Genomic DNA, 12181 nt, shown 5'->3' on the forward strand with positions numbered 1-12181 from the left:
TTGGCTGCTCTCCTCCCATGCAGAGGACGCTGCTCACAGCTATCCCCGTACCCCTGCCCGTGCTGCATGGAGGGGTGTTATACCCCTGGAATAATTCATTACACTGCCCGGCAGCACATGACTCATCGCAGCCAGGATGTGAACCAATAAAAGCAGACACACTGTGCACTCTGCTCCCCTGGGGGGGTATGTCGCAGAGCCGCCGGGAGCGTGTTTTCCAGCGGGGTGATACAGGCTAGCTTTGCTCATGCCAGGGCGCTTAAAACAGCAGTGTGGCCACAGCCACACGGTGACAGCTTGTGCTGCCCACCCAACCCCCTGATGATGCACTCGGGCAGCTAGCAAACCGCCGCCTGCAATGCCACGGCCGCACGGCTATTTTTAGTGCGCTAGCTGGAGCAGGGCTAGCGTGTATCCGTCCACCTGAGCTGGATTCCTCCCCCAGCCGCAGAGCCAATGCTCAAACAGAGCGCACACGGGACCAGTGCCAGCCAGCGGGCCCCTTCGCAAGGGCCACCTAGCCCAGATGGCAGCATCACGGGGTTGCCATCAAGGCTTTCGCTTCCTGATACAGATCAGCGGCAGCGTGTTCAGTCTGCTGAGACCACTTAGACGGTTACATCAGCGGCCAATTGAATTAAGTGTAGCAACGTGGGGAGCCTCTCACTGCCTGCCTGCCTTGCACTGCTCCCTGCCCTCCTCACTAGCAATGCCGGACCCAGAGGGGAAGGACGTTCCACCGCTCCTCTGTGCTCTCCCCAGTGCACACAACCCTTCTCTCCAGCACAGCTGCAGTGGGTGCTGAGGGGGGAGAATATATTCATTTCAAGCTCCTCCCAGAATGCACTGCTGCTGGGAATTGTGGGATAAGTACCCAGAGAGCATTGCAACTGGAATAGTTTAAGGCAAATAGGATTGGACGGAGCCACCTTCAGGATAGGCCAGTATTACTCCTTCCAAGCCACCTGCCGCTGACTGCTCGAGCAGGGTTCCTGGCCCCTGCCACCCTGGGGAGCACAACAGGCCAAGAGCTTTGTCTGCATGGAAGTCCACAGCACCCATGCCTGCAGCAGGCCCATCTCCATCTCACCACCCTACTCCACTTTTTCAGTAGGGCAGGCTCTTCTGGATTCAGCCGAGCTAGTTGGCTGGCCCTAGATTGCACTAGGAAGGTGAAGAGCACTTCACTATATTGATTCTATCCACTGGACCAGAGATCGATTCGTGTCCTCCCGAGATGTCATGAGCCAGTAACCACAGTTCCTTCCCCAGCACATGCGGGGACACACACACACACACACACACACACACACACACTCTCACTCCAGTCAGACTCTGGGAGCAAGCTAACCAACCTTAAAGTCTCGCTTCAAAGAAGTCGACCTTCCTTGCGAGATCCCAGCTGCAATGACCGCTCCGGAATGAATCATTGGCCCTTCCTGAAGGCAGGAAAGCAGACGTTAGAGGAGAAAGGCAGCTTCGCTTTTTGGAGCCTCACCATGAAGACACGGGCATTCAGAGTGTGAACTCTGTGCATCCCGTCCACGCCCCCAGCTCGATTCCAAAGCCACTCTGCACAGCCGGCGAGGGACTGCAGCCACACGGGGATTCTATGGCCGAAGCAACCCCGGCTCCAGCAGGGGAGGTTTCTTTGCAGGAAGTGGAAGCCTCACCTTACTCCCATACTTCCTAGTTCTAACAAGTGGCTCTAAAGATAACGTCCAGCAGGCCTGGACAAACCGCCACGCTGTCTAGAGCACGGAGCGTGAACTCCTGAAGAGCTGTCTCTATCAATGCAGAGGATCCCCAGGACTGCGTCAGAGTGGACCCAAGCTCCAGTCATAACCCCAGACTGTACCAGTGACTGCACCTCTGCCCGGCGACGTCCCAGCAGGACTCTCTGGAAGGCCACCTAACGGTGCAGTGACAGTATTGTAGGATTCAGTCTCTAGATGGCCTCTAATATAGATACTGAAAGAACCAGACAGCCGCAGGGACTGCAACTCCCCTGCCCATCTCCTCCGAGTCCTGGCAGGTCAGCAGATGTCATTGGGATACATCACCACTATCCAGGGTCCCCTGATCCCCAGTCCCCCAGGAAAGCACAGCACACTGCTGGTGCTGTACTGCAGTGGTCCTCAACCAGGGGTCTGGAGCCCCTCGAGGGGGCTGCAAGCAGGTTTTAGGGGGCCCACCAAGCAGGGCTGACAGAGTCACTGGGTCCCAGGACAGAACGCTGAAGCCCTGGGCTTTGAGCCCCACCATCCAGGGCTGAAGCCTCAGCAACTTAGCTTTGTGGGCCCCCCTGTGGCATGGGGCCCCAGGCAATTGCCCTGCTTGCTACTCCCCAGCACTGGCCCTGCCTTTTATATGCGGAAAAACAGTTGTTGTGGCACAGCTGGGCCATGACGTTTTTATAGCATGTTTGGGGGGGTGGGGGCTCAGAAAGAAAAAGGCTGAGAAGCCCTGCTGTTCTGGGAGGCACCTCCAGGCAGCCCACTGATGAGGGGCATCAGAGCAAAGGGGAAAGTGGCAAAGTCATTGACCCAGGATAAACGGATACATGTATCCACGTGAAACAAACCGCTTAGGATGGAGCCACTCTGAGATGCTAGCGATAACTGAGGCATCAGGAACGCTCGAGCTAGACACACAAGCGTGACAGCAGCAGCTCCCGGGGCCAGAGTGCAGCACAGAGGGGTGACTACACACCGACAGCGAGCTTGGGAAGGTGACTGAATTAGATTCACTTCCTGGGTAAATTACCTTCCCGACAGCCAGGCCTCCGACCACTGACAGAATGACCCCGCAGACTTTGATCAGCAAGGTCTGGAAAAGAAGGAGAGAGTCCCTGATTAGCACAGGAGAGAGAGCGCAAGTCATGAGGCAGTCACTCTCAGCGCCGGGCTGCTGGGAGACGCGCAGAGAGCTCCAAAACAGACACGGCTGCTCCCCGCAATCCAGGTACCTGGGAGAGAACAAAGGGGAAGATGGGGTTACAGCCTCTTTTCCCTGGAAATAACACTCACAAGGCAATAGGTGAGGCGGGTAGCTAGCAAGCTAGCAGCTATAGCAGCAGGAGCCAGTGATGGCAAAGAGTTCTTTGGCTCTTGTCTTTGACTTGCTGTTTCATTGCTGCAGCTGTACCGTCTAAACTTCTGCTGAAGCAGCCTCTCTCCAGCGCGGAGCACCAGCTCTCTGGAGGAACTGCGGGGCAGGAGTCATGGTCGTTACAGAGGATTGGGCAGTCCAATAACTGCCCCCCCTGCATCCAGGGGTCAGCAAGTACTTGCAGCACCAGCTTCCCCCATGCGCCTACTGGAGCCCTTCTGAGCGCTCAGATCCAACCCAGGGGAGCCATTTTACTTTGCAAAGCTCTGCTGTGTGAGAGATCTCATGGCCAACGCTGAGCCCCCAGGTTGCTTTGTAGGGCCTGCAGACCGGAAAAGTGCCTTTAGACAACATTCCCATTGCCAATGGGTGCACGCGATGACTGACTGCCACTGGAAGGGAGCGGGTGGGAGAGCAGCAGCCTACGCTGGGCTCAGAGTACAGGAGGCTACAAGACGCAAGCATGCACACGCAGCCCCCCCCATACAATCAGTACCAGCAGTGATATTGCAGTTACCTAGCGCTTTGCCCCAGACGGCCCCAAAGGGATCTGCACTGGTGTGTTTATTAGACAGAGCCCCAGGGAGGTGAAGGGACTTGCCCAAGATGAGTCACAAAGCTGGGCAGGATGGCGACCGCTGGGGTCATGAGCTGGTGACTCAGGCCAGTTTCCTCTCCCCCAGAAGGTGCCACTATCAGCTGCAGATGGGAGGCCAAGGGACGTCCTCGCAGAGCTGGGACAGGAGCGCACGTCCAGGACGAGCGTGGGGAGCTGGCAGCGCACGGGGGCACTGGCATGGTGTGGAGGCAGACCAGGCTGGTGAATGCCAGAGGGGGAAGTCCTAGCTCCTGCATGCTGCCAGCCTTACCACGCTGGTGTGGGGGAGGGACGATGGGGCATGGGACTGCCAAGTGCACTCGCACCAAAACCCAGTGTCTTACCTTGAGGCGGACGACATGAGGAACCTTCACGCCATTGAGGTAGCACTTAATCTGGGGAATCCCGCTGCCGGCAGCTACAGGCTAGAAGCACAGGGAGAGTTCGTTAGCAACAGCCCTTACACAGTGGCTTCCGTCATCCCAGACAGCAGCAAGGGCCGGAGGTCGCTCCCTGACCATTTCAGCACCCTACCCCCTGCGAGGGGGAAAACATGACAGCTATTTTGGGGCAGTCTGAGCCTTGCTTCCTGTACGGATCATACCCCGTCCGTCCCCCCAAACCCTACAGCTGGCCAGGCACGTTCCAGAAGCAAGGCCCCGTCTAGCCAGCCGCTCCTTCCCTGGAGTGGGACTTGCGATTAGCCACCTGAATCTCAGGGAGAGATTATTCTTCTGGCATCACCTCTATTGTGCTTTTACAGGTAACTTGTTAGCTGTCCTCAAGCGAAACCCGACTGGCTGAGACTAGTCAGACCTGCCAGGAGTACTGAAGCAGGGTGGACTGAATCAATTCATAGGAGACGAGGCAGTTCCCCTCTTCAGAAGCAACTAGGGAACAGGCCGTGCCCCGGGAGATGTTCTCCAGAAACCAACTCCAAGGAGAGGACAACTCTATTGAAGCCACTGCAGCCAGCTCAGCAGATTCTCTGGTGGAGGGGCTGAACAAGAGAAGGGCCGCAGAAGGGTTTATATTTGCCTGGCTTCCTTTAACTCTATAGAAAGAGCCGGGCGCTTTGACAGGAGAGCGACGGCCTAGCTGAAAGCGAGAGATCCTGCTAGACCAAGCTGCTATTCAATACTACTTGGGAACTAACACTCAGCCGGCAGCCGGATTGCCCCAAGAGCACAGGCCAGCACACGTCAGCACTGAGTAACAGCCACAGCACCATGCATAGTCCAGGCTATTCCGGACCTGCTCCAAAAGGGGAGGGCATGACAAAGAGCAAAGCTGGCCGCCTCTTTCAGGGGGGCCTACGAGTGCCGTGTGAATCTCTATTTCTGCATCCATTCTGCCTCGTGGCTAAAGGCCCCACCCCCCCTTTAGACAGGGCCGGACGTTTATCTTCAACTTCCTCAATGCAGAACAGGTCTAGCACACTAGCCAAGTCGGACTCCACTGTGCTTTAAGGTACTGTTACCCTGATTCCCCATTGGAGATGGTGCTCATTTGCCTTGTTACTGTGATTTGTTCCCTTCATCTCACAATAACTCCCCCTGATTACAGGCCCCCTCCGGACGGGCAGCAGTTTAAGGGGGCTGCTGTGTGCTTGTCTCAGAAGCGCATTGTTCTGCCTACGAGCTTTTCATCCTTAAAAATTTGGACATGCAGAAAATATAGAGACTGGCCAAGACCAGAACTAGTGTAAACGGACGCAGGTCAACTCATGTTGAGGGAGCTGCACCATCTCCCCAGCTGAGGATCCGATCCAGTAGGCAAACCGTTACTGTCAGCGTTCCGAAAAGCTCCCTCCTTAACACCTCACCTCCTTGGGCTTTGACTATTTGCTGTGCTCCTTCTACCTGCCGTGTTGGATGCTGTTACCTATGGTTGTGCTCATGTAGCCAATAAAGGATCACACTGGAAAGAGACCGTGCCTCGTTTAAGCACTACCTGCAGTAAAGTATCAGAGGGGTAGCTGTGTTAGTCTGGATCTGTAAAAGCAGCAAAAAGTCCTGTGGCACCTTATAGACTAATAGACGTATAGGAGCATGAACTTTCGTGGGTATTCACTCACGAAAGCTCATGCTCCTATATGTCTGTTAGTCTATAAGGTGCCACAGGACTCTTTGCTGCTTTTACCTGCAGTAAAGAATTTTTGAGGCCCAGATGATTTGAGAAGCCACCTGATCCAGCAGGGGGAGCAGAGCACAGACAGGAAAATGCAGGCAAAGAAACTGTAAGTGACTTCCCACTCCCCCAAGTAGGGGGATTTTACTAGAATGTTTAACTGGCTGTTGAGTCTGCATATTTCACTGCAGAACTGATTCAGGGGGAAGTGAGCAAACCAACCTGCCCGCAGCTGGTTCTTAACTCTTACCTCTATGAAAGCGACAATAACGGATCCAACCATCACCACACTCGAGTTCAGAATGGCCCAAAGTAACAGGGAGAAGGACAGCCCCCCCTTCTCAGTGAACTTGTCAATATCTGGGAGGGACAGTCAAGAACCTCAAATATCATCGGTTGGAGAACCCGCCTCCTCCGCCCATTACCACTGCACCATCTCACGGGAGACAGCCGCACACTGCAAGGCAAACCCATACACACAGAGCAGCACATCTTTCAAGGAAGTGTTTAAACAGCTTCCCTGACAAGCGTCATGCAATACAGCAGGAAATTCTTCACAAACTGAATCACCGGGTGGGAACACGCTAACACACCTTTCATTTGATCACAGGGGAAACTGCAGGCTCCAGGCATCAAAGAGTTAAAGAATTTTCACACTGCACCAAGCCTGGAGAAGGAGCTTTCAATACAGAAAGCAGGTGACTTGGCTGGTGTGTTTCTGCTGTATTTTCACTAGTGCTAATTCCTGAGCTCTCCCCTCCGCCGGGCAGCTTCTCCCCAGCTGAGCAGCGCAGGGAGCCAGATGCTTGAGCTCTGGCATTACAGGGTGTTGCACCAAAAGGGACTGGGATATCTCCGATTCAGGCTGATTTTAGCTCTTCACTTTAAGGGCAAAGCGAGAGACCACGATGCACCGGTGCGGGGCCCGGACAATAGCTGAAGTACAGTGTGACTATGCAAAGTCACTAACAAGGCCGTGGTGGGACTCCTTGTTTATGCTCTCAACGACCCACCAGCCAATTTGTTCTATCTGAACGAGAAGGTTTTCCCTAACTGCCAGGGCCTGCTCTCGAGGGAGCGGAGAGTCGAACTGGGTTCTTGCCTTCTCAAAGTGTTTAGACCACGTTATATAGCAACTTTCATCCTGAAGAATCCCAGAGTGGATCTGCCTGCTTCTCCAAGTAGCTGCTACAACAACTCCTGGAGGGCCCAACTGAGATGGGGCAGCCCACAGTGCTGGGTGCCATAAGGACAGAAAAGAGGCAGTCCCTGCCTGGAAGCGCTCACAAACCGATGAGTAGCCATGGCCTGCCACGGGTTAGGTAACTGGATATTACACTACTCTGTTGAAGATGCGTGAGGTCAGTTAGGCCGCAGTTCTCCCTGCTCCCCCGACCAGGGACAGAAGACCGCGGGGTGAAGAATGCTGGCACAGTTTTTAAATTGAAATAGCTCCGGTTTTTGGACGTCTGAAAGATGTCAGCCAGCTCTAAGTGGACACGTATTTCAGTCAATAGCGCGGCAGCGCCAGCGCTGAGCACACGGGGCTGGTCTGCAGAGCGAGGGGCTGCCATTTTGCAGAACTGCTCTCTGACCATGAATCACTTTAGTAAGCAGCAAACATGATAGGAATCAATTGTGTAGAACATCTGAAAGGTACCCAGGGTAGGCTGGATTATCTACTCCGAGGGAGTAACAGACTTGACCCATCCTTACTCTCCAGGTAGCAGCCAGGAATCAATCACATGATTCTGTCAGGCACATCTCTGCCTCTGACAGAATCCAATCAGGGTTGGGAGCCCCTCAGCAGGCCTGTCTGCTATGGGAAACCTCGCTTCTCGGGCGCTAATGAGCCAGGACTCACAGCATGCTGGGCTCCTTATGGTACGGCCACTGTGAGATCAAACCTCCCCTCCAGACACGGATCACAAGTGCACCCACTACTCTTGGCCCAGGGCATTCACAGATCTAACCAAAGATTCAGCTTACTCCATGGACAGAGTTCTTGCAGGGTTAGTTCACTCAGTGCCAACACACATGCACCCGACCCTACACAGACATTTCCTTTGGGAGTTCCCTGGTGGGTAAATTCCTCTGCTCACTTCTGTGCTGATGACCTCTTGTTCCATCGCCCAGAGAGCACTGCAATACCCTGTCCGCACCTGCCCCCACGTCACTCGCTCCCCCAGCTGCGGCACAGCCGAAGGATACTGTCTTTCACCACTCTGAACTTCAGCCCAGCCAGTTTCTCCACCACGATGTCGATGAAGCAGGCGACGAGGCCAGTGAGAATCCCGATCATGGCACAGATGACCCAGCGCTTGATCTCCACCGTTCGGAACGCCTGTGAGAGACAGAGATCAGACTCCTATACCCCAGGACCTCAGCTGCTCCTGAGCACAGCACGCTCTAGCTATCCAAATGCACCCACAGGGTGAAGGATGGTGTCACGCACCTTAACACACACACCCCTTCCCCAAGAAACGTGACTTACTCGGCAGTGCCGTTCCCATAGTGATTTAGTTCTGCACAAAGTACTCAGGGCAGGGCAGCTCCCAGAGAAAAGCTGATCAGATACATGCCCTCTTCTGATACTGGACAATTACAGCCTGGAAGGGTTTTATTTATTCTTTTGAACATTACAAGCTCTGGTCTGTTCTACTCTTTTTCCTGGCAGTCTGGTGACAGCTGGTAGGATACACCCAATTCACTGAAGGAGAAAGGATTTTCATTCAGACAGTTGAAAACTGTCTGTGTTCACTAAACTGGTATTAACAAAGACTTTTTCTCTCGCAAGCGTTCCTTGGATGTTTGAGCTAAAGAGTCGACACTCCAGCCCCTTCGCTTACAGGCTTAGAACTGCGTTCCTGCACAGGATGTTTCTAAGGATGTACCATCAACTCATGTAACAGCATCATCATAGTTTCTATCCCGCTCCATTTCTAAGATGGCCAGAAGGTTGAGAGAGTGTCTTCCCTAGGAGTGCGGGCAGGAGCTACTCTGCAGCCCTGCGCCCTACTTATCAGTCGGTACCATAGCGCATCCTGTTTTGACACTTATCTCCTCAACATCCTCTGTGGTGGAGGCTGATGCAAAGAAGTGGTTTTGCCTTTCTGCAGTGCCCTTATCCTTACTCCTGTTACTCCCCAGGGGTCCAGCAGACCTCCGCCCAGTCTGGCAGGTTTCCTTGCTGAAGTACTTAAAGACTTTCTTCTTGTTCTTCCCTGTTTGGTTATTTGCTCTTCCAATGCCCTTAGGCCTCCTCACACATCACCAGCCATGGTGCATGCTCCTTCCTGTTGGTTTAGTCTTGTCTGGGAGGAGACCTGGTTTGGATCTTGAGGCATTTAGCCACACTACCTGGCCTTCCTGCTTTCATTTTTGTTAGGGGGAGTCGCCTTCTGGGACGGCAATGGTAGCGTCCCCGCACAGTGACTGCAGAATTTATCATCACTTTGGATGTTAGGGCCTTTGGATCAGCTTCCTTCCTTAAAATCCCCCTTGCTGACAGAGGGTCCCATGCCAGGTCTCCCCCAAGCAAACTGGCATTAATTAGGCCATGGTCACTATTACTCACTGGCTCAGCTAGAAGTGGCCCCAAACGTAGAGGAGTGGGCTCATAAACTAAGTGAGCAGAGTCTCTCCTCTGGGGGGCCAGCGGTTCCCAGAAGCAATGGGTTATGCTGCTGAGAAGCCACATCTCGGACCCTCGGCCCGCAGTGACATTTGACCAGTTTCCACAGGGGTGGCTGGAGTCTCAGCAGGGTTTGGGCTGACAGGCCGGTGCTGTGGGCACAGCCAGACTCACCGTGTGGTTGATCCGCCTCTCCTCCTCCAAGAACAGCTGGTTTTCGCAGTTGTCGTAGTCCAGACTCTAGATTCAGGGAGAGGGAAATGCTTTCACTGGGTAACACAGCAGGGGATTCAGCTCTGCTCCGCCCCTTCCCAATGAAAACTACTTCACCTGCACTGTGCTCATGCCCCCAGTCCCAGCACTCTTCTCCGCTGAAACCTCCCCCTGCTGTCTGGAACCCCACAGATTACTCTGGAGACTGGTGTCCCGCAGGGACTTTCCTGCCCTGCAGCACCAGAACAGCCTCGGTGCTGAGGTTTTCCACACACCAGGTTATAACCCCTCAACCCCACTGCCTCCTCCCACACCCAGCGCCACTCGTTCGTTGGCTTGAGCGCCACCAGTTTTCAAATCAGTTTGAACCAGAATCTTCTAATCCCAACTAAATAGACATCACCTGGGGTGCCTACCTCATACTTGAGCGAGAGCAGCTTCTCATTGTGAGGAATCTCACTGGGAAACTGGTTAGTGGCCTCCGTTTCCTGGGGGAGGCAAAGATCAGGCGTTAGATCAGCCAAAACACTGCCCCAAAGCAGGGCTGCTGGAGTTTGTCATTTGCAGCAGCTACTCCCAAGTTCCAGCCCCAGCCAATAGCAGCAGCGCTCAGCTACTCTTCCCAGGGACCGGCCAGGGCACTCGCAGCACGCATCAACAGGTTGCTGACGGCATCAACAGGTCGCATCGCCTGCTTCCACGCAGTTCCCGCTATCAGCTTCTGCCAGGAAGCTTTTCACAAAGACAACAGGGGGGTTTGTTCACTGCCAGGGGCTTTAGGCAGAGACAGGGGTAGGACAGCGTCTGCTCTGGCTGTTCGCACCAGCGTCCTAGATGGCACCATGAAGCAGCCTCTTTACAGCTGTTGACTTTGATTGGCTATAAACAGAGTCTACTTAATGAAGCAGGACACACCACTGCCTCAGGCACTGAGAGTCCTGCGCAGAGAGCTGGGAACGCAGCGCGGATGCTGTCTGATCCCGGGGGATTTCCTGCAGAACTAAAGAGGACGGGACTGGCTCAGCATGAGCGTACCAATACCAACACGACTCTGCCCACGGAGCTATGGGAACGGCCTCGACGCCACAGCCAGAAACACCCCCCAGGACGGGTGTGCTGACAGCTTTTATTGCTCAATTCATCAGGCAGAGGGGGACCCCTGCTGTACCTTCCCCCAGTTGCCCATTAAGTACAGGGGAAAAGTGAGTTAAATCCCTCGGTAGCAAGGCAACTCCGTAATGAGACGTCCTTAACCCAGGAAGGCAGAGGGGGAGCTTTTCAAATGCTCAGCACCAAAGCCAGCCCTGGTGCGGCGAGATTCGAGGCTGGACGCCCTGTGGCAGGGAAGGGCACTCCCTCCTCTGTACAGCGCCGCCAGCCCCAGCCCCAGCACGCTGGGAAGGGCGGCACATTGGACGTGGAGGTGCTACAGCTACTCCAACATGTTCCCTTGCCCAGAATAGGGAGGTGATAAGGGAGCTGCACTATTATAGCTACACATTCATAGCAATTGATACTCTAAGACCTCCAGCCTGCGGACCAGATGACCTGGTCCCTCGGGAGTGTTTCTTAGGAACAGTTCAAGCCTTTATCGTCATCGTTTGTTCAGGTCTCAGTGACCGAGACCTTCGCCTGAGATACTTATGCTCAGCAGCGAGCAAAGGCTGGAGGGGTCACTGGTGACGTTTGGCACAGGGCAGGCACATTCCCAGGGCAAGGAAATTCTCCCTCCACCTCGGAGCAAAGCAGGCTCCCAATTAGAGTGCCCAATGGGAAGGGGAGATCTGCTTTAGCTGGGGAACAAGAGGAAACAGAGCAGCCGGATGATACGCTTCCAAGGACTCCAAGACACCCCTGGCAAGTTACCAACAGCGTGCAAAGCCGTTTTCATGGAAATGGTCATTGTTCCCAGGCACTGAGATCTGGCGGGATTCGGGAGCAGATGCTGGAACTCCATTTGCTTCAGAGGGTTTGGAGAAAAGTCAGGCAGGAAAGCACCAAGAAGCACCAAGCTCCACAGAAATTTCTGTCCTACTGTCCTCAACTACATCACCAACCCTGAACATTAAAAATCCGGTATCAGGCCCCCAAAATCGTGAGATTGGCTTAAGAATCATGAGCCATTAAGATTAAGAAGTGTGGGGGTCTTTTTACTTGCCTTCAGGTGCTAGATCCTTGAGAGGGGGGTCACATTTTAAAGCTTTTCTTTGAAAGACAATGAGAGCTAAAATTCTTTCTAAAAAGAGAGATGAGAGTCTCATGTATTCACATGACCCCAGGAGCTGGAGCTTGAAGAAAACCACCCAATACCACAGGAGTTGTGATAGTCATGACAGTTGGCTACATTGGCTCAAACAGGCTTTGTGAGGTCTCCCCTAGCATGCCAGCGCATGGCCTAGGGGCCTGTGGCACTGCACAGACAGACACCGAGAGGAAAAGGGCTTTAAGAGAACAATCAAGAACTATGATCCAGTCGTAGATCTTGAGAATATCAT

At 54.0% G+C, this 12181-nt stretch overlaps 1 protein-coding gene across 2 annotated transcripts in view; it reads right to left on the minus strand.

The window, feature by feature from the left end:
- CLCN7 (chloride voltage-gated channel 7) overlaps positions 1-12181 on the minus strand; it is a 52564-nt gene that overhangs the window by 20081 nt on the left and 20302 nt on the right. The window contains exons 3-9 of one of the 2 annotated variants that reach the window (XM_065411638.1): positions 10103-10174; positions 9648-9713; positions 8051-8183; positions 6090-6199; positions 4054-4134; positions 2767-2829; positions 1356-1439 (exon numbers count right to left, since the gene is read on the minus strand). In XM_065411638.1, coding sequence (XP_065267710.1) covers positions 1356-1439; positions 2767-2829; positions 4054-4134; positions 6090-6199; positions 8051-8183; positions 9648-9713; positions 10103-10174 — 609 coding nt within the window. The remainder of the gene's footprint in view (positions 1-1355; positions 1440-2766; positions 2830-4053; positions 4135-6089; positions 6200-8050; positions 8184-9647; positions 9714-10102; positions 10175-12181) is intronic. The other variant, XM_065411639.1, reaches the window with a different exon arrangement.

This window comes from Emys orbicularis, chromosome 10, assembly GCF_028017835.1.
Source record: "Emys orbicularis isolate rEmyOrb1 chromosome 10, rEmyOrb1.hap1, whole genome shotgun sequence".
Lineage (NCBI taxonomy): Eukaryota > Metazoa > Chordata > Testudines > Emydidae > Emys > Emys orbicularis.